The sequence below is a fragment of the Callospermophilus lateralis genome, chromosome 6, assembly GCF_048772815.1.
Source record: "Callospermophilus lateralis isolate mCalLat2 chromosome 6, mCalLat2.hap1, whole genome shotgun sequence".
Lineage (NCBI taxonomy): Eukaryota > Metazoa > Chordata > Mammalia > Rodentia > Sciuridae > Callospermophilus > Callospermophilus lateralis.
Window position 1 is genome coordinate 94692710 of NC_135310.1, and position 21263 is coordinate 94713972.

The 21263-nt window shown below is 29.6% G+C and overlaps 1 protein-coding gene across 1 annotated transcript in view; it reads left to right on the plus strand.

Moving 5' to 3' along the window:
- The window catches only part of Eys (EGF-like photoreceptor maintenance factor), a 1514165-nt gene that overhangs the window by 136572 nt on the left and 1356330 nt on the right, over window positions 1-21263 (plus strand). The window contains 4 exon segments of the mRNA XM_077109730.1: window positions 3398-3526; window positions 3529-3567; window positions 10685-10692; window positions 17443-17609. Coding sequence (XP_076965845.1) covers window positions 3398-3526; window positions 3529-3567; window positions 10685-10692; window positions 17443-17609 — 343 coding nt within the window.

A 21263-nucleotide genomic window follows, 5' to 3' on the forward strand; every position in this document is an offset into this window, starting at 1 on the left:
ATAAATAAGTATTATTTTAAGGCACCAATTCAAATTATTAATTTCAGGAGATTAAAAAATTAAATTAAGGGCTGGGGATGTGGCTCAAGCGGTAGCATGCTCGCCTGGCATGTGCTGGGCGCTGGGTTCGATCCTCAGCACCACATAAAACAAAATAAAGATGTTGTGTCCACCGAAAAACTGAAAAATAAATATAAAATATATATATATATATATATATATATATATATATATTTTTTTTTTTTTTTTTTTTTTAAAGAGAGAGAGAGAGAGAAAGAGGGAGAGAGAATTTTTTTAATATTTATTTTCCAGTTCTCGGCAGACACATCTTTGTTTGTATATGGTGCTGAGAATCCAACCCGGGCCGCACGCATGCCAGGCGAGCGCGCTACCGCTTGAGCCACATCCCCAGCCCCGAAAAATAAATATTAAAACAATTCTTTCTCTCTTCTCTTTCTCTCTTTTAAAAAAATCAAATTAAGTGAGCACTTCCATGCAAAACATTTGTGAGCAAACAAAATTTATGGAGAATGATTTATATGATTACATTATCTAAGTAAGATCACTGAGGAAATTTAGATATTGACAGACCATCATTATATTGTAAATTAACTACAATGTAAAAAAGAAGCCAATTTGAGAAAACTGAATTCAGCAAAGACACTAATATTTAGTAATGCGAATGACCTTGAATCATTAAATTATTGTTTTATTTAATGTTATGAGAACCAAGAAAATAGAGTTTTAATAGGAAATGCTTATTAAATTAACCACCATTTACATATGAATTCAGAATGATTATTTTTTGAACAATAGCAGCATTTTCAAAATTCATACTCAAAGAAAAAAAGAGTTGATTTATTTTTTTAGCATCTTACTTGAATAATGCAGCACTACAAAGAGAACACTTTATGAATTCATGGTCAATTTCATAAATAGTTATCTATAGCTATATTATTGAAGTATTACCAATTGTTTAATATCCTACACCATATGACAGATTTCCCTTAGGAATATCACATGGAAATATTATATTTTCCCTTGGGAATATCATATGAAAACATAGTGTTTTTCTCAATAAAATAAAATGAATCCAGTAAAATAAAGTGAATCAATAAGAAAATGTAGAATGCTTTCATGTTTCGTCTTTTAATGTCTGGTAGTTTATTCATTCAAAAGTTTCTACTTTTCTAATTATATTGTGTCATTCATATTAAATTAACTTGCCTTAAAGAATGTACTGCATATCTCTTTTCTTGCTGTTACAGCAAAATAAATGTTTGTATGCATGTATATGTGAATTATACAAAAATACAAGTTATGAATGAGATGTCAGAAATAGAGGCAAAATCTATATCACAAGACTCCTAACCTTTATATATGGTCCAATAAAACAAATAGCCCCTAAGTGCCTGGAAATTTTTATGATTGAAGAAAATGTATTGATGTTTCAGTGATTTAAGAAAAATAGCAAAGGCTCCAATTTTCCTCACAAATACCTCCCTATAAACCCACACTTCATTCAAAATCACAATAGTTTCACTATATGCTCACATAGGATACAAGGGTCTAACCACAACATAATCGTTCTGACAACTGGAATCTAGGCTGGGGTACCTTGTGTTTTTTGTTGTTGTTGTTGTTGTTATTTTTTTTTTTAATTCAGAAAAGTTGAGGTCTGCAGGTTACATTCTGATCAACAGGAAGAGTGCCCAGAGTATCTGTTTGGAAATCCATGTTTCTTCTATCAATTTGCTCCACATCTGTCATTAATGGATGTTTGCTCTATCAGTATGTCTGTCTATCTATCTATCTATCTGTCTGTCTATTTATCTTTCTATCTATCTAGACTATCTCCTTCAAAGTTATTACAGGAGAATTGAAATCTTATGTTTGAATGGTTTCATGATCTGTGAGTTGGACAGGCAGAAATGGAAATTGCATATCTCATCCAGCTACCTCTATTATTCTTAGCTTAAAAAATAAATAAACAACAGCAAATAGAAAGTAAAACACCTAAGAAATGACTTAGTTTAAGTTTAGTATTTGTTTTGTTCTGCTTTGTTTGAAATGAATAGATGACTCTATGGGCTCCTATCAATATGAATAACACCTTAATTCCCTAAAATTTATTTTGTACAGTCATATATTTAGAATGTATTAAGTTTTTATTTCTTCCATCACAATGACAACTACAAATGCAATAAAGGCAGTGTTTCTTGACAGTGAAGACAGGTTAATTCTAAGCATAGAGTTTGATACATCTTAGTAAAAAGAGATGGGTTGAAGTTTTAAGTGATCCTAAGATTTTCAAATATATCACAGAATCATATTCTCTTGATATTCATTTATTATAATTAAATGAAAACTATTTTTCAGATTATTTCTTACTTTCAGTGTGATTCCAGTTAGTAACATGGTCACTTATTATGTAATATAGAGACTTATACTTTGAGTCATCCTTTATTATGTCATTAGGAAATTAAGATTATGAATCTAGGTAGAAAGCAATCATGACTTGAAAAAATTAGAGAAAAATTTACTTAGCATAGTAATGGCATTGAAGGGATTCTCCTGTGTTAATGATTCCTTGTGTTCCATGAATTAGTTATACTTTCTCCTGCTAAATAAAGGGAGAGCTTATTCACTGGAGCCTTGGAAAATTAACAATGATCATAAGGTATGCTCTGAATAGAATTCATTGTCCTAGTCTGTCTTCAGAATTAAGATTTTTAATGATCATATTTTTCTAAGGTTTAAGTAAAATCACATGTATTAAAACTTTAGTGATGGCTTCAGTGTGATTTAAAAGGTGATTTATATTTAATTAATAGGGTTGTAGGTATAACTAGATAGGATCTGTATGTGAAAATGTTGAAGATTATAATAAACAAAACATATTATTAGGAAATATGTCTTCATTAAACTTAAAATATTTTCAAATAATAAATAATTTGAACAATAGTCTGGCATTTCATTTTGTTAATACTATTTAGTCACTTGTATTTTAAGTGAAGTGATCATTAATTCACACAATTGTTATATTTAACTCATGAGAAAAATAACATGATAGCCTCCCACACAAAAAGACAAAGAATGTTGTTGGTTAAAACCAAAACAATTGTGCATAATAATTTTGAACATGAACGTCATAGCAGACCGTATAGAAAGAGAAGATAATAAAAATGAGTAATAAGTGAACAAAGGTATAAAAGGTGTGCTCCATAAATTTTTTTTAAATCAAATGGCTTAAAAATTTATATAATGTCTATATATTATATATATAAATTATATATTGCATATATAATTTATATAATATATATAATTTATATATTATTTAAATATATATCAGTATATATAATGAGGTATTTCTCATTTTTTATTATTTCTTTTTGTCAATATATATGCATTCCCAAGGTAAACAACAACAAAAAAATCCCTCTGGGTTTTTTGAAGAAATTTCACTTAATTCATCAGTACCCCTGCTACTATGGAGCTACCTACCATGATATTTGCAAAAACAACTTTTTTCTCAATTTGAATATGTGTGGCAATTTGGATTAATGGGTAATTAATTAATTAATCAATTAAATTTGTTACCCTGGATTAAACTTTCTACCTAGATTCAATCACTCAACCACATCTCCATCCCTATTTTATATTTTATTTAGAGACAGGGTCTCACTGAATTGCTTAGCGTCTCCCTTATGCTGGGGCTGGCTTTGAACTCCTGATCCACCTGCCTCAGCCTCCTGAGCTGCTGGGATTACAGGTGTGCTGCACAGCACCTGGCAGTAATTAGTTTATTTAAAAAAAATTAACTTACCTAGGTCACTCAAAAATTACTACATAATAAATACTTTTTTGATCATACAGATAATTTTACATCTCAAAATACAACATAAAGCAAAATGAAATTGTCTTTTATTGTGATTTGTTCCTTTAACAAACATGCTGAACACAACTACCACCATTGAATTCAGCTTGGTACAAAATACCAATAAAATCAGAGCTGCTCTCTCTTCTCATGGATCCCTTTGATTGAGGGAGATTATGGACAAGTATGCACAGTGATAAATATTCAGTTATATTTTAAATAAAATGCTCTTTGGGGGAACAAATAGCCTTCTGTGAAAGCTTTTTAAAAAGAAAACCAAGCTAGGCTGGTGGCACATGCCTGTAATCCCAGCTATTTGGTAGCTACGGCAAGTGAATCTCGAGTTCAAAGCCAACTTCAGTAAAAGGGAGGTTCTAAGCAATTCAGTGAGACCCTGTTTCTAAATAAAATACAAAATAGAACTGGGAATGTGGCTCAGAGGTTGTGTGCCCCTGAGTTCAATCCCTAGTACCAAAAAGAAACAAACAAAAAACAAAAAACAGAACAAAACAAACAAACAAACAAACAAAACCCACAAAAAAATATGCTGAATAAAGAAAAATGGTGGTAATTGAGAAAGCAAGTTGGGAAAATTGGGAGATCAAAATAGCTTTTCAGAGAGAATGACCATTAAAAAGAGGCATGGAGGACACTATGGCAGAATATTTGTGGAGGAGAGCCTTCTGGACTGAGGGAATCATATTTGTAAAAACACTCATTAGAAGAGAAATCCTTTTAAAACTGGGGCTCTGAAAAAGAGTAAATTAAGGTGTGGGGAGGGAAATGTTAGAATTAAAGTATCAGGTAAATATTCTAAAAGTAGTAATAAATCACTGTAGAGTGTGACATTTTTAAAAGGATGATAAAATGGATAAATAAATCAGAAAGGGGAAAATGTAAGTAGTTGGTTGAAGTTATAATCTCAAGTAATGGAAACTTCAAATAAATGAAGTTTTTCTTCATAGATTGTAAATGTGAGCAAATGGCAGAGGTATCAATAAGAGTTAATTTTCTGGCTTAGTCAGATCTTGTGAAAGCATTGAGCACATGTTTTATTACATATATTTTAATTGTTTTATAGACTGTCAATTCCTATCTTAGAGTCTATTTTGATGAGCATAATTATCTTTGATTACATTTTAATACTAGTTGACTTAGCTGATGCAAATCTGATTCACATTCTTCAAACTGTATGGTACTTCAATTAATTCTTTCAAAGAATATTTCCTCTGACATTGATATTTTGGCATTAGAATTTATCAACAATAAGCAAATTAGTAGAGTTGATGTGTCTGTTTTTAACTAAGAGCTTATTTTATTTAACTGACAGCCGCTGCATTTATAAGATTACTGTTACATTAAACAGTGTTAAAATAAACTAACAATTAGTCTTTTAAGAAGAGGACATGATAATTTATTTCATCATGCTCATAAAATACTATTCTGTAGAGTTAACAACCTCTAATGACAGAAATAGTTATCAGTTCATTAAGCAAATCACACTCAAGACCAGAAGTGGTAGAAGAGAGCAATGACTTGTTGATTATACTATGTTAGTGTTAAAAGGAACTTCAGAGACTGTGTTATGAATACTACTTTACAAATGACTCTATCAAGCAAAACAAACAAACAAGAACAACAAATGAAGTTAGAGAAAAATTGACACATTTGTCTCAGGACTATTTATAAATTATGTTAGTTCAATGGTTTTCAACCCCGGCCATCTTCTGAAGAGCTCATGAAACATATTGATGTTGACCTTGCAGTAGTGAACAAGCAAAGAGGATTGTAGTGAGGTGGACCTAGAAGACCTTTACAGGCTTCCCAAATGCTTTTCATGTGCAGATTGAGAAACACCATCTCCTGTCACACACCACATTAGTTCATGAACTTCAATACTTACATCATTTTCATAATTGATTTCCTTTTGCCACAAACTAGAAATAATGCTTACATGTGTCTGGTTATTTTAAAACAGAAACATCTTTTGAGAACTAAAAAGTGCTAAAGGGAACATATTTAAAATGCTGTAATAACGAGTGTATTTTTTAAGGGAAAATAGGGGGAGTAATAGAAAGCCAGTCACTCCTGGATAAATCATCTCTAAGTAAATATAGTCAATTTTGTGAATGACAGTACAATAACAAATATATCTCTCACAGCATGGTAGGTATAATATAAAGTCCAAATTGCTTAAGGATGAATCAGTGCTGAGCATTTAGCATCAAAGTAATCTAAGTATATTTAATCATTATCCCTTCATGAAAGTATGGTCAGAACTTACTGAATATAGCTGAATGTCACAAAAATAAGACTTATGTAACCCTATCATCTGAGCATCTAAATGACTTGGGCTGTGTAAGGGAAAGAAACCAGTGTAATAAAGATCAAAAGTCAATAAATATTCTAGTAAAGCCAAACTCATTTTTAATGTCAACATTAGGATTCAGCAACTCAATTTCTAATAGTAAAGTTTTTAAAACAAAACAGAATTTACAACAAATGAAAAATATGGAAATAGAATTATGCATCTTATGCACTGCAAGGTTTTTTCTTATTTCTTCTGGTTGTTGTCATTAAGATCTTATTTTGTTTCTCATAAAATATAATTGAAGAGGAACTTTAAAACCAAGCTGGTGAGTTTACATGGGGAGCATTAATTTTACCAGCAGTAAAATTATTTTAATTAAGGGATTTTTCTACCAACTAAATGAAGTATCTTACACGCCCAATCATTTCTCACCAATATGATTACCCTACAAAGAAGGATGGTAATTAATTAGAAGAAGCCCCTTCAAGGTCAATTGGTCTATAGTGCAGGACTTGAGAAAGAGCTGACATGCACTGTTTCTTTTCAGTGTCATCATTTATGTTAATTGTATGTATTAATAGGTTTGAGAAAAAGAGTTACTGACAAAGTGGATAATAAGTTGTGGAGTGAAATAAGAATGTGAATCATGCTTTAAAAAAGATGAAATCATGGCAAAAATGAGAGAGAGAAATTCTCTGAACACCAATCCTTAAGAACATCATTATTAGTTTACTAATATAAATTAAATATATACATTTATAACATGTTATATCTACTGGTAGACAGTTTTCATAAACAAATAGTGACTCTTGGATTTGTGAATTGATGTTTCAAATGAATATTTATTCCTTCTATTTTTTCCTTTAAGTAGTTCATTCTAAGTTTTGTAGAAGAGCTTATAAGACATTAATTACAATGTATTCATTGTAGTCTTTTGGTAAATTTATAATGATTATTATATGAGTATGAAATACTGTATCTTGAAAGCAATCTTCTTCAAAAAAACATTTTTCTCACCATATTTTTCCAAATTCAACTCTATTTTTGTCAAATGCCCACTATCTATACATCCATTTAGGATTTTAGGGCTGTAGATAAAAATTTAGGAAGAAAAAAATATTTTAGCTGGGTGTGATGGTACTTGCAATCCCAGAAACTCAAAGGCTGAGGCTAGAGGATCTTACATTTGAGATCAACCTTAATAACTTAGTGAGACCCTGTCTCAAAATAAAAAAGTAAAAAGGGATGCAGGGTTAAAATAGTTCATTGGTAAAGTAAATCAACCCTGGATTCAATCCATAGTACCATAAAAATAAACAAATGAAAGGGTTGTGATACATCTTAATGATAAAGCATCCATGAGTTCAGTCTCAGTACAACACACATAAGTTTTATTTTATAAAACAAATGCAGTTAAGAGATTTTCACCCATATTGCATATAGTAGTAAGTTTCAAAAAAAGTACAAAGAAATAAAGATAATCAATAAATATATAAATGAAAAAAGAATTGTATTTCTCAAATAGTCTAAATGATATAAAGAAATAAAAATTTCATGTAAATAGTAGTTAAAATATATAAGACTGAAATTAACAATAACACTCAAGTTTTAAATAGAGAATTTTAAAAATATTACTATAATATAAATACATGCTTACACAATCTGAAAAAAAGAGTTTAAATATATACAATGCTGTAATGTATACTGCATGATGGAGGAACAGTGCTGCCAGATATGAATGTACAGCTTCAATAACAAAAAATCATGACATTGTTGCATTGATAGTCAAGGAATACACCTATATACAATGTTCCAAAATAAAGCCAAGTCATTCAGAAAATTTGGCATACACTAAAATGGCCCTCTAAATCATTAAATTATGTAAGGACTGTCAATAATCAATTTTAAACAACTAGATAGCTATCTGAAAAAAGATACATCTTGTATATGCCTTCCATCATTCTCTGATTTAAATTCAAATAAACATTTTAAATGTAAAAACATACAGAAGTACAAGAGAAATGTTGGTGAATAATATGTAAATTTAAATGCGGAATGTCTTTTTAGCTACTGTTTAAAATTTAGAAGCCACAATGAAAGGATTGATGTCTGACTACCCGAAAAGTAAAATTATGTGCTTCTGAAAACATAATAGAACTCAAAAGACAAAAAAAGAACTGTAAGGACACTTAATTTAATAGAAGATCACTTTCATAAAACTATAGATTTCATAAAACAAAAAAAAATTAATGCTTTACTCAGCAAGTCACTAAATGTCAATTATCCCTAGAAATTAAGAAGCAAAACACCAAAAGATAACAAACAACTGATAATCAGTCAGTAATACAAACTTGTGATTTACATGAGATGACAGAAAGTATCCTTACACATGTGGGGGAGATACGCTCAGCTTCATTCAAACTGCCAGTAAAGCAAAGTTTAAAAACATCATACATATATAATTTTTCTTCTGTCAGCCTGGAAAGAATATGATAGGCTCACATCTTAGTGATTTTATCCACTGATGGCTATAATATAAAATCAGTACATTGTCCAATAGAAGCAATTTGCATTACCCAGTAACATTACAAATTTATAGAATGTTTGGCCTAGCCTTCCCATCACTGTGTATGCCTCATGTTAAATGAAATATGCTCAGGATAATATATGACACCATTTGGTTCTTTATTGGAAACAAAGGATAAGCATATGTGGAAATGAATTTGGAATATGACTAATAATGATCCAAGATAAATGATAAAGCAAAAAGAGGGAAAGTTATATCATAGTGTGTAATCTTGTACATAACAGGCAGCTGTTTGATTTATAATATTCAACTTGTATTTCTCTCTCTGGAAGCCTATTTGTATGTTTTTTGCCCAGTGACCTGAAATTTTACAATGTTGGGACATTTGGGAAGTAAATAAGAACTTATTCATGGCAGGGAATCACTTTTTAAATTCTTTTGTTTAAAAGACTGGTTCTTCTTATTTTTATTTTACTGCTTTAGTTTTCTAAATTGATTTTTTCATTTTCTCCTAATTTCCTTTTTATTACCCACTTTTACAAATTGCTCTACTTTCTACTGTACTCTGTTCTAATTGACTATTTAAGAGCTAGTTTTGGATTTTAATGTTTTATTCTATTTGTAATATTCTAGGGAAGTGTTCTCTTTTAAATTGTATGTATTTGCGAATTCATTTATATGGGCAAAATAGTTTTCTTGAAATTCTAAAGTATTCTCACTTTTTTTTTTTTCATTTTGATTTTCTTCTCTTCTATATAGTGCCTGAGTTTTCTTTAAGTACCTTTTAAAATGGTTTGTTCCCTGTCATTTGGAGTCTTCAGCCAACTGTTGGGTGGTAATATTTTATGACAGCTGATGGGAAACTTTTCAGGAATATTTGAGCCTTGAAGACTGGAAATCTTTTATAGGTTTGTGAGTTGGCAACTGGCTTTCATTAGGGGAACCACAATGAACTTGATATCCTCTAAGCAGGAACCTCTTAGATTGTCTTTCTTCTAGAATCAAATAAAGAACATTATTTGTTTGTGGTGCTGAGGAAGGAGAGGTATCAATATATCTATTAAGTTGAGCAAACCATACACAACATAATACCACTCATTGCTTATTTCAAATTTCATTCAGAGGTATTGCAACTCCAGACAGTCTGACTTCTAATCCCCCGGACATTTAATTTAATGTATGACCCAAATCTCTCTTTTATTTTTTATTTTTTTTTATAATCCATTAGTAAATGAAATAAGCTCCATACATATTACATGTATGTGTTTTGCCAATTACAAAAAGATGAGTATTCACACAGATGATTAAATTAATGCTTTAGCTTTAAGGCATATTTACCTCTATCAGTATAATAAAGATAATTTTTACAAGAAATTTACTAATTGAGCAGCTATAAATTTTCTCTTAGAAACAAGCAAGCAAAGCATATTTATAATCTTGTATATGTATTTGAATATTTTTCTATACCCATTAGAATAATTACAAACAAAGTAAATAAAATTTCTTTCTCTAAATTCAAGAAAATACACAAAGATTACAATCAATGAACATTTTAGTCATATTATTTCTCATGATCACATTTGATAATATTGCAACAACTTTATGGTAAACAAATAAAAAGGTGTATGACCTAAAGATTTATCTTTGTATTTTTTTTTTCATTTTTAAAGAACAGGACTAATTTAAAATTATGTTAAGTGCTAATATTTGCATGTTTTCTTTAATAAATATTGTTCAGTTAATCAATGATAATTTTATTATTATTGAAACATTCTAGTTTATCAGTATAGTATGATTGATAAAAAATTATGATATTTAAGTTCTTTAATATTATATCCTTTATTAAATTTTAAATTATTTTAATTTCATATTTTTATAATTAAAGATAATCTGAGTAAAAAATGACAGAATAGTTCTTCTAACATTAAATTGAATCATTCTAACTTTTCTGAAGTGTAATTTTAATCAGGAAATCTTGTGAGTTCTTTTTTAATAAATAAAATTATTTTAAATAGTTAACTAAATAAGTTAGCCTCTTCATTCATATTTATCCCTCTCGTTTTATATATATATATATATATATATATATATATATATATATATATATATATATATTGTATTTGGACTACTGTTTTTCTGCTACTTTAGTCACTTCTCTATCATTTCTCAGGTTCTCAAGATTTATTGATAATTAATAATCCATATCCATTCTTTGTGTTTTAAATCTTTTGCTCTTGCCTTTGTTTTATGTTCTTAATCTTCATTCATATATTTTAAAAATCAATGCTTTGATTTTAAAGGCACAAGCTCTAGTTTCTTTTCATAAGAAAGACCAACAATATTGCCCAAACATAATAATATGATTTTCATATTTCGTGAAGTTTTGGCAAATGGAAAACATACATAAACTGTTTAATCCTTACCTATTTCTTGTAAATTTTTTAGTCTATGTGAACCATAGTTCTAAATTGTTCATGTAAAAGAGGGGGCATGGAATTAGAAAGACAGTCGAATGAATTGGACACAATTTTCCTGTGTGCATATTGCAATACACCATCAGTACAACCACAAGAAAGGGGTCTCCTATTAGAAAAAGTTATACTCCATGTATATATAATATGTCAAAATATACTTTATTGTCATGTATATCTAAAAAGAACAAATGAAAAATAGAATACATATGAACAATTGATTTCTAATTATTTCTAAACAAAAGAAAAAAACAGTAAATGAAGGGGAAATAAACAAAAAGTTTGCAAAAAATTAATTATCTCCATCTGCCAAAAGTAGTAGATGCTTATATATAGAAAAGCCTGTTTTAAAAATTCTATATGCATACACAATACCATACACACACATGCACACATACACATGCACACAAACAAGTTGCTATGGACAGTTTAACCAATAACTCACAAACTCCACAATTCTATGGAGCCACATACTTAAAAACTTAGAGCTTATTAATCCCAGAAGTATAAAAATAAAAGAGTCAGTCTATGCATTTAACAAAGTAATCCCTTGAAGACACACAGGAAAGAGAATCTCCTCATGAGGATTTTTCCTTTTTTTGTTTAATTGCATCTGTCAAATGAACAATGTTATTCATGTCAAAATTTCCCCTGGGTGAATAATGCAGTTTCAGATTATCCATTGAGAAATTATATCTATTAAAGAGATACTCACATGAATTATTACATAAATGAAGAAATGTGTGTGGTAATAAGAGACTGAGAAGAATACAAAAGAACTTATATCAGCAACCACTTGTACAAAATCCTGTCTCCATATTTTAGTCATCTTTTTTATTTCCTGCCCTGAACAAGAAGACCTGACAAAAATAATTAAAAGAGAAGTTTATTTTGAGGCTCATGGTTTCAGAGTTCCCAGTTCATAGATAGCCAAGGCCATTCCTTGTTACCTGAAATGAGACAGAACATCGTGGTAGAAGTTGTGGTAGATGAAAGCAGCTGAGAACATGGCACCAGGAAGCAGAGAAAGAGAAAGACCATTCTCTTCTCACCAAGGTCAAAACATGCCCCTAATGACCACCTCCTCCAGTCACACTCTCTCTGCCTACAATTATAATCCAGTTAATTCCTATCAAAGGATTACTGCCCAATTAGGTTAAGGATCTTATAACCCAATCATTCCACCTTTAAGCTTTCTTGCGTTGTCTTATACATGAGATTTTGGAGGATACATTCCAGAACCATCCAAAGAACAGTAAGTTCCAAATGAGGCCCCAAAGAAATTTTGAGAGATTTTAGTAAGGCATAAGAACGATTTGGTCTAAGGATCACCTGACTGATGTGGCCATCTAGATGGTGAAGTCATAGAACCTATACCTGTCTTTTCCCAAGTATGCACATTTTACTTTAACAAAATCTAAGTACCATGTTTCTACATATCATTATTAAGAATTCATTCTTGCCTATCTATGATGTAACTTCTCATATTGATTTAATAAACAGAGCTAATAATTGTGCCATACGTTTCATATGTTAAATGTTAGTAATATTCATCTCATAATGACTCCTTTGCTGAGAGACCCTACATATTAATATAAAATCTGACAAAATGACATAGAAAAATATAAGACTATTCTTAAACTGAGAGTTGTCATACTTTGACTAGAATTGCTTACTTTTATATATATTCAAAATATATTCTGCATGTATATTGTAAATATCTTTCAGGTAGCTTAGCATCTATATAACAGAAGGTATTTCTATATTATAATATTGTATTTAGTTTGTAAGTGATGATAGTAAAATCTCAGAAGGAATTTCCACTGACTCTACTTTACATTTTTTTCTTTGTGAAGAAAAGACTTTCTACTACCTAGACTTGTGATTTTATTACATTTCTTATTTAAATAAGTATTTTTAAATTCTAAAAAGAAGTAATTAATTTTTATACATTTTATATTGACATTATAAATGATACAAACTAATATGTGTAGAAATAGATATTTGCTTTTGTTTGTATATATACACACCCCAAAATAACATATACAGCTACAGGATTTTCTCAAATACTTTTTATTTCTTGTGATTTCTTTGGTATGCATTAATAGATCACAATCCTTTTCTTTGATCAGAGAGTCCTTGAAAAATTTGATGAAACTAAGAATAGTTCCCTCACAATAATTTACACACATAAGTAACACATTTGCATAAAATTTTCAAGAGATAATATACTTCATTAAGCAGATCCTTGATTTAGGCATACCTGTGAGGAAATGATTAAACAAGATATTTTCAAGTTCTTTCAGGATTTGGGGTGTAGCTAAGTGGTAAAACATATCTGTGGGTTCAGTTCCCAGTACATGCACGCACACTCCTCTCATACAGAACTTACAAAAGTTTACAACAAAAATACAAAATAAAAACTAACAAACCAATCAATAGATATGCAAATGAACTAAACAGACATTTCTATGAAGAAGAAATACAAATAGCAAAAAATATATGAAAAAGTATTAAACTAGGAAATGCAAATGAAAACTCACTGAATTTATATCACTCCAGTAAGTGTGGTAATCTTCAAAAATACAGGTAAAAATAAAAGCTGGTGAGAATGTGAGAAAAAGTACACTTATACATGTTGTTGGGACTGCAAATTAGTACAGCTGCTTTGGAAAGCAATATGGAGATTCCTCATAAGACTATGAGTGGACCCACCATATGACCCAACTATTCCACTTCTTGGTATTTATCTGAAAGAATGAAACAGAACATACTATACTAATACATGCGTTCCAATGTTTATTATTATTTATTCCACAGTTGACAATAGCCAAGTTGTGGAACCAGTCTATCTACGTGTCACTCAACAGAGAAATGGATGAAGAGAGTATAATATACATATATGTGTGTATATATGTATATTATAACACTTATACACACAGAGAGACACAGGGAGTTTTATCAAGACATAAAGTAGGATGGAATTATGTCATTTGCTGATAAATGGATGGAACAAGAGAACATAATACTGAGTGAAATAAGCAGATGCCAGGGAGTAAATAATTAAATGTTTTCTATGATATGTGGAAGCTAGAGAGAAATAAAAAATTTAAAAAACAGAGGAGAAGAAGATTTCAGGAAAATAGAAAGGGGAACAGTGGAGTAGAGGAAGGGAACAAGGGAAAGAGTAGAGGTAGAGGGAAATGGAGGAAAAAGAGAATGGATTATCTAAACTATGTCATATGCTTGTATAAACAAATCATAATGAATTCTACATTTATGTATAACTATCATGAACTTATTAAAATAAATTCAAGAAGCATAATGGAATAACATTCTTGTTCCTGTTCAGCTGTACTTTGTGAAAATGATAGATAACAGGTGACAGCACCTAAAACACATAGACTTAGGATACCTGAGTCTAAATCCTAGTTCTACCACTCATAAAGACGGTGAATATTTATTCAGAATTTACCATGGGTTGAGAATTGTGCTATGTGCTGACTTCTTGCTAGTTTCATAAGTTGGGAAGTCATTTAACCTTTTTTTCCTCATGAGGACTATGAAAAGTGGATGTTTTCTATCACTATACAGAAACCAAAGTGCATACAGCTGAAGAATTTGCTCAAGGTTATTTGGAAACTGAGATGCGCTTTTCTGGTCTCTTTGACTGTAAATTTTATTTGCTTTCAAATATAATTCAGTCATCTCTCATGCAAACAAACAAAAAACAAAACCAGAACAGAAACCCTCAGTTTATTTGAAATCCCCAATAATTAATACTGTAAAAATAAAGTAAAAAGTAAAGCATATATTCAGAGAAAATTATACTGAGCCTGACTTTGAATTCTGTACTAGTATCCCATGTTGTAAAAAATTGCTCTTTCTCAATAATTTATTGTGTATTTTTAGTTACCTAGATTTATAGTAGTTACAAATACAATGATTCTTTAGTTTGAGACTTTTTCTATTATAAATTAACAAATCATGACTTGTTTTATTTATGCTTTAGTTAATATAGTTTAATAAGCACATCTAAGTCTTCATAGATTCTAGGCTTAGTGTGATTAGCTCTTAGTCCCTTCTTTTTTTTTTTTTTTTTTTTTTTTTTTTTTTTTGTGCTCTACTGAACTCACACAGACTACACTAAAAGATGCAAACAAATAAACTAATAAAGAAAACTTTGTTTTTACCCAATATCTGGGAAGCTATGCTCTTTTAGTCTTTTGTGGACCAAACATATTATTACATATACTCCTGATCACACTGCTGAAACAGGCAACATAAACAAATAGAAACTATGAGGAAAACACTGCTAGTGGGGCAGTGACTGCCGGAGTAGCTGTCAGAGACACAGAAGTAAAACATGAATAATTCCCAGCAAACAAATGCACCCAAAGTCAGTGTCTGAGGTACCATGTTGAATAGTGTAGTCTCACCTACTTTTTTGAAACCCATATCATTTAACCCTTCAAAAAGACTGTATATGTGAAAAGTTTGACAACATTGTGCATGATGAAGTCCATTGATAATGTTAAAAATTTTGAAAGCTTATACCAAAAATCAAGAAAACATATTAGCATTTATATGTATGTATATGTATCTTTATATATACAAAATAAGTGGAATGAATTTTAAAATAAGAATAACTAAATTATATTGCCTTCATAATTAAAGCAAATCAGCTGGGATAACTTTCAAGGCAATCAAGGTCATGGCAGGCATGTAAATCTAAACCTCCCAATACAATCTCTACAAAATAATAAGGTCAAAAAAGAGAGGGGGGGGGCGCCAAAACTAGTAACACTGATGCTTTTGTCTTTTCCACATATTGGTAATTCAAAGTTACTGTTGTTTTGTTTTCTGATTATGCTGCAGGTGAAGGATTTATACACTGGTTTACAATAATAAGAAAATTTCAAATCAAGTTATATATTAGAAATGTAGTACTACAGCTAGGTTTTCTTCTTTGATCATTTTTCTAAGGTAATGAAAGATAATATACTTGTTTTCATTAGAAATACTACATTTGGGGGAACAATGTGTTATAGCTCAATTTTCTCAAAGCCAAACTAGTATTGTTTGTATTTATGAGTGTGTGTGTAAAATGAGAAGGGGAAAATAAAGTAATAAAATGCTAATATTTGTTGTTTCTTATATGTGTTTATTTAATTTTGTAAGCCAATTATAACAGTAATCCTTTAATTTAAGAGCTTATACAACTAATACTTTCTGAATCTAGGAAATCATAGCATGTCCAAACTGTTGGAAATAAAGTCATTCCTGCATTGTAAACAAATACAGAGACAGATGAGGTCTACAGTTTTAATTATAAAATTTTAGCCACAATGCATATGTAAATAACATTTGAAAAAATCCCTACTTACCTGTCAATGATTAAGAACTCTTTCTTTTCTGGTGGACTTGACATTCTTCCTTGAATTGAGCACGAAATAAAAATGAAAAAAACAAATTCTCAGTTTACTCTTACCCAACAAAGACTAGATTTCTATAAGCCATCAAACTTTTGCCACCAAAGGTTCAGATCATGAAACCAAATTCCTAAACTTGTTTTTATTCATAGAAAATAACTTATTTGCCATAAACCCGATCTCAAGAAAATATGGAAATATCCAGAGGAAACTGATAAAAAGAAGGATGCTAAATTGAAGTTCTTTTGCTATATTAGTGTTGTTTTAAGCAATTAGGAAAGAACAAGACTGGGTTTAACCTCTCCTTAAGAGGTTTCTTACCTGGTGGCAAAATTCACCTCTTTTTCATGATAATCCATTGACAATATGTGGCATACTTCTAAAATTGTTAAAAAGATAAGGAGAATTCAAATACTCTCTCATAGAGGGAAAAAAAAAAGTTTTGATACCAGAAATGAATTTTCCATAGACCTGTTTCTCCATTTAATGATATTTTCACAATGCCATTTAACACTCAAGGAATATCAGTGAAAATTAGATAAAAATAAATGAAAAAAAGGTTTGAAATATTTGTATAATGAATGATCATATATTTAATTTTTGTAAAATATATGCTTATTATAATTTGAGATTTGAGTCTGAACAGTATATGACTCAGAAAATGATTATGATATAAATCAAAAGTGAATTTTGTTTATTCTTACCACAGGAACACAAAATTTTAATTCATAAAGTCTAACATGAAAGCCAAACTTGAAATGACAAACATGGTGTTTTATGATGGAAAGTGAAAACATTACTATTGCTTTTTTTTTCTTTTTTAGAGTTCTGCAAAGAAATGTAGTTGTTTGAGTGAAGAAGATAGTCAGGAATATTTGTGTCTGTGCATTCCGAGATGTGCTGCCAAAAGGTGTCTGCAAAATACAACTGACTATCAAGAGAACAAGTGCCAACATAAAATCTTTTTTAAAGATGAAGTCAATACATCCAGGTATTTATGTATTGTTTAAATAAAGAATATCTCCAATATTTGAAAAACTTATAATAAGTCATTATTGAAGGATTTCATAATACTTTGTAGTCATCATTGTTTTGTTTACAATTTTGAATATGAATATCAAATATTTACATAATCTTATATAACTGATATATACTGTTACATTACAGATTCATTGTGTATGGTAATGGTAGCATATACAAACACACACACACACACACAAAGGAAATGAAGATTGAATAGATCTATATAGGTGAAACTTATCTATATCACACTAAAATTAAGTTAATATAAATTTGTGGTATATTTTGATAAGCTAAGATTTGTATGACAAGTTCTGGAATAACTACTAAAAATGTAACTCATAAAATATATAAAAGTAACATTAAAGAAATAAAAAAATATTGCTCTAAAATGATGGTTTCAATCAATATCCTAAATTTACATAATAAAATAATAAAGGAAAAAGAGAATCAAAGTAAAACAAGCAGAAGGAAATAAATTAAAAAGAGTAAAATAAATTTTAAAAAAGAGCCCAGATAAGCAATGAAGAATATCAATGAGATCAAAATTTATCCTTTTATAGTAATAACAAAGTGAATAAAAATTTACCTACATGAAGAAAAAAAAATCAGAATACTCAAATTGCTGAAATCATGAATGAGAGACTACTATTAAATTATATGTCAAAATATGTTAAAATACTATGAAATGGGGAAATTTTCAGAAAATCAAATTACTGAGAATACAAAAATAAATTAAAAATTGATTAGATTTATAGAATTTATAAAACATTTGAATCAGTAAGTAAATAAGCAAGATTAATAAATAACCAGAACTGTATGACGTTGTTGGTATATTCTAGCAAATATTTAAAGCAGAATTAATAGAAGATACTTATAAACTTTCTAAAATAGAAGGAGGGAGGAAACAATGTAACAATCTATGATGCCAATAATACAATGTTTCAATGAAACTGACAAGAAACTACCAACTAACATTTTATTAATCTAAAGCAAAGAACACTCAGCACAATGATATCATTACATATAAAAAGACTTATATACTATGATAAGTGGAATTTATCACAATAATACAAAGTTGCTTGAACAACCTAAAATCTATTAATGTATTATGCCTTATCATGTAATTAAGGAAGAAAAGACAAGTGAATTGCACAATAGGTTTAAGAGATGCAAAAAACAAAACATTTGGCAAGATTTTACACCATTTCATGTTAAACACATTCAGTGGAACTTTTACAATCTAATAAAGAATATTTAAATGGGAAAGAAATAAAGCTAAATTATTATTATACTTAATGATGAAAGAATGAAAATGAAAGTAGATATACTTGCCATTTTACAACAAACAATATGGTTATAATTTAAAAAATAGGCAAAAGAAGTGTTGATGTTTTCAAGGCTATGGAGAAATAGAACTCACAGACTTCTGGTGAGGTAATAACATGAATCCGTGCTTTGGAAATACTCTGTCAGTTCCTCAAATGTTTAATCAGACTTGCCAAATGATCTAACTACTCCACTTTTTATATACTCAAGAAAAGCAAAAAAAAAAAAAAATGGTCAAGCCTATTGTGAATGTTCGTATAGTATTTTTAATTGTCTCAAAGTTCATCAAATTATAATATAGATAAATAAAATGTGTTGTATCTATACAATGGATATTATTTAGCAATGGAATATTATTCAGCAATAGAAAAGATTGGATTAGTTGTACATGCCTCAATGTGGATGAACCTTAAAAGAATACTGATAAGGGAAAGAATTCTTTTTCCATCAAAATTAGTACAAAGGATGTAGTCTGGCAGATTCAGCAGATATAAGCACTTTTTTTTTAAAAAAATAGCAATTTCTCTCCATCAGTTAAAATATCAAAACTTATTACACAACGTGACATCAACTAGTATACCAACAAAACACATAGAAATCTTAGAAATAACAAAATATGTTTGTTTTCTGTCATAAAACTCTATTATTATGTTCAGTTAAATTGACTAAAACAATTATTACCCAATTAATTCACACAGTATATTACCAAAATTTAATTGAAGGTTGTTGTATGAGTTAATAAACACATTCTAAAAATCTAGAGAAAAAATAATGTCTTTTAAATCAATGTAATCTTTGAAAAAGAAGAGTAATCAGGTGGGACTTCATGTGCCATCTAGCATGATAGTCTACATATGAAGACTTTGTAAGAAAAACAGATGGGCCAAAGAGAGCTCTGAGAACACATAACATTTTACTTCTATAAATGAGACATTTGGCCATAATTTGATGTGAATTAACTGGGTTATTTAGTAAATGGTATCAAGGAAAGAGCTCAGTAAGAGACCATAAATGAAAGTGAATTTCAACCTTTGACCTTGTAGAATAGAAACAGACTCAAAATGTATTTATAGATTTGAAAGTAGAGTTACAAATTTTTATATCACTGAAGAAATATAGAAAAATGTCTGTATGGTTTGGGATGAAGAACTTTTTGTTGTTGTTGTTTCTCAGAGACACAGAGATTTATTCAGAAAAGGTTATTCAGGAAAGGAGATTATGGACTTTCTCAGGGAAGAGACATTTTGGGGGTAAACTACAAAATATACATTCAAGTGAGAATCTGGGCCATTGCCAGAGAGAGAGTGCCAGAATAAAGAAATGTTTAAATTAAATTTACAGAGTATATCTTTAAATAAAAAAAATTATAGAATTGCTATAATATTAAATTAAAGAAGTTATTTCTAGTGAATGACACTACTAATAATGTTAACAGATAAATAATGCATTAACAATTTTCTCTTGAAGCATAATGTATGTGAGTGCAGCATAAAATGTACAATGTAAATAAAGTATTTCACACAGGACCACGTTTCTGCCCTAAAGTGTTTAAAAAACATTTTCTGAAAAATTGGAAAACATTTAGTGAGAAAAAATATTATTTAAATTTAAAAAATATCCACCAGTTGTGTTGCCACTTGCAACTTTAGAACAGCTTTTGGTAAGTATGCCATCATATTTTCTGAACATCAGGCCCAAAGCATGAAGTGTTCATGACTACAACTTCTTTTGAAGATACGAATTTATGCCTAAGTCAGCAATCCCTACTAGCCACCAAAACTATAGCATATTGAAAATATCAGTTCATACAATCATCAAATATTTATTAACAAGCCCACCCCAAATAGAAGATACTGCAAAAAAAAAAAAAGATACTGATGCCTGATGAGGTAATTTTTATCCATAAGTAAATTTATATTCTCTTTAGATTACATATCTTGTTGTTTCCATTTCATTCAGAAAGCAAAAATGCATTTTTAAAATACTAAGGTATGGGGCTGGGGATATAGCTCAGTTGGTAGAGAGCTTGCCTCACATGCATAAGGCCCTGGGTTCAATTCCCAGCACCACAAAAAACAAACAAACAAACAAACAAAAACACCTAAGGTCTATGTAATTTTTTTCTTTCTGAACATATAAGTAGTACATGTGGTAGCAATGTATTTTACGGACTTCTTTCTGAAAGCTAAATTAAGTGTTTCTCCTTTATAGGCTATTTTAGTAGCATCTGAATTTCTATGTAATGCTAAATATAACCAAAACATTATGTTTCAGTTATAAGCAAGAGTTCTATTTC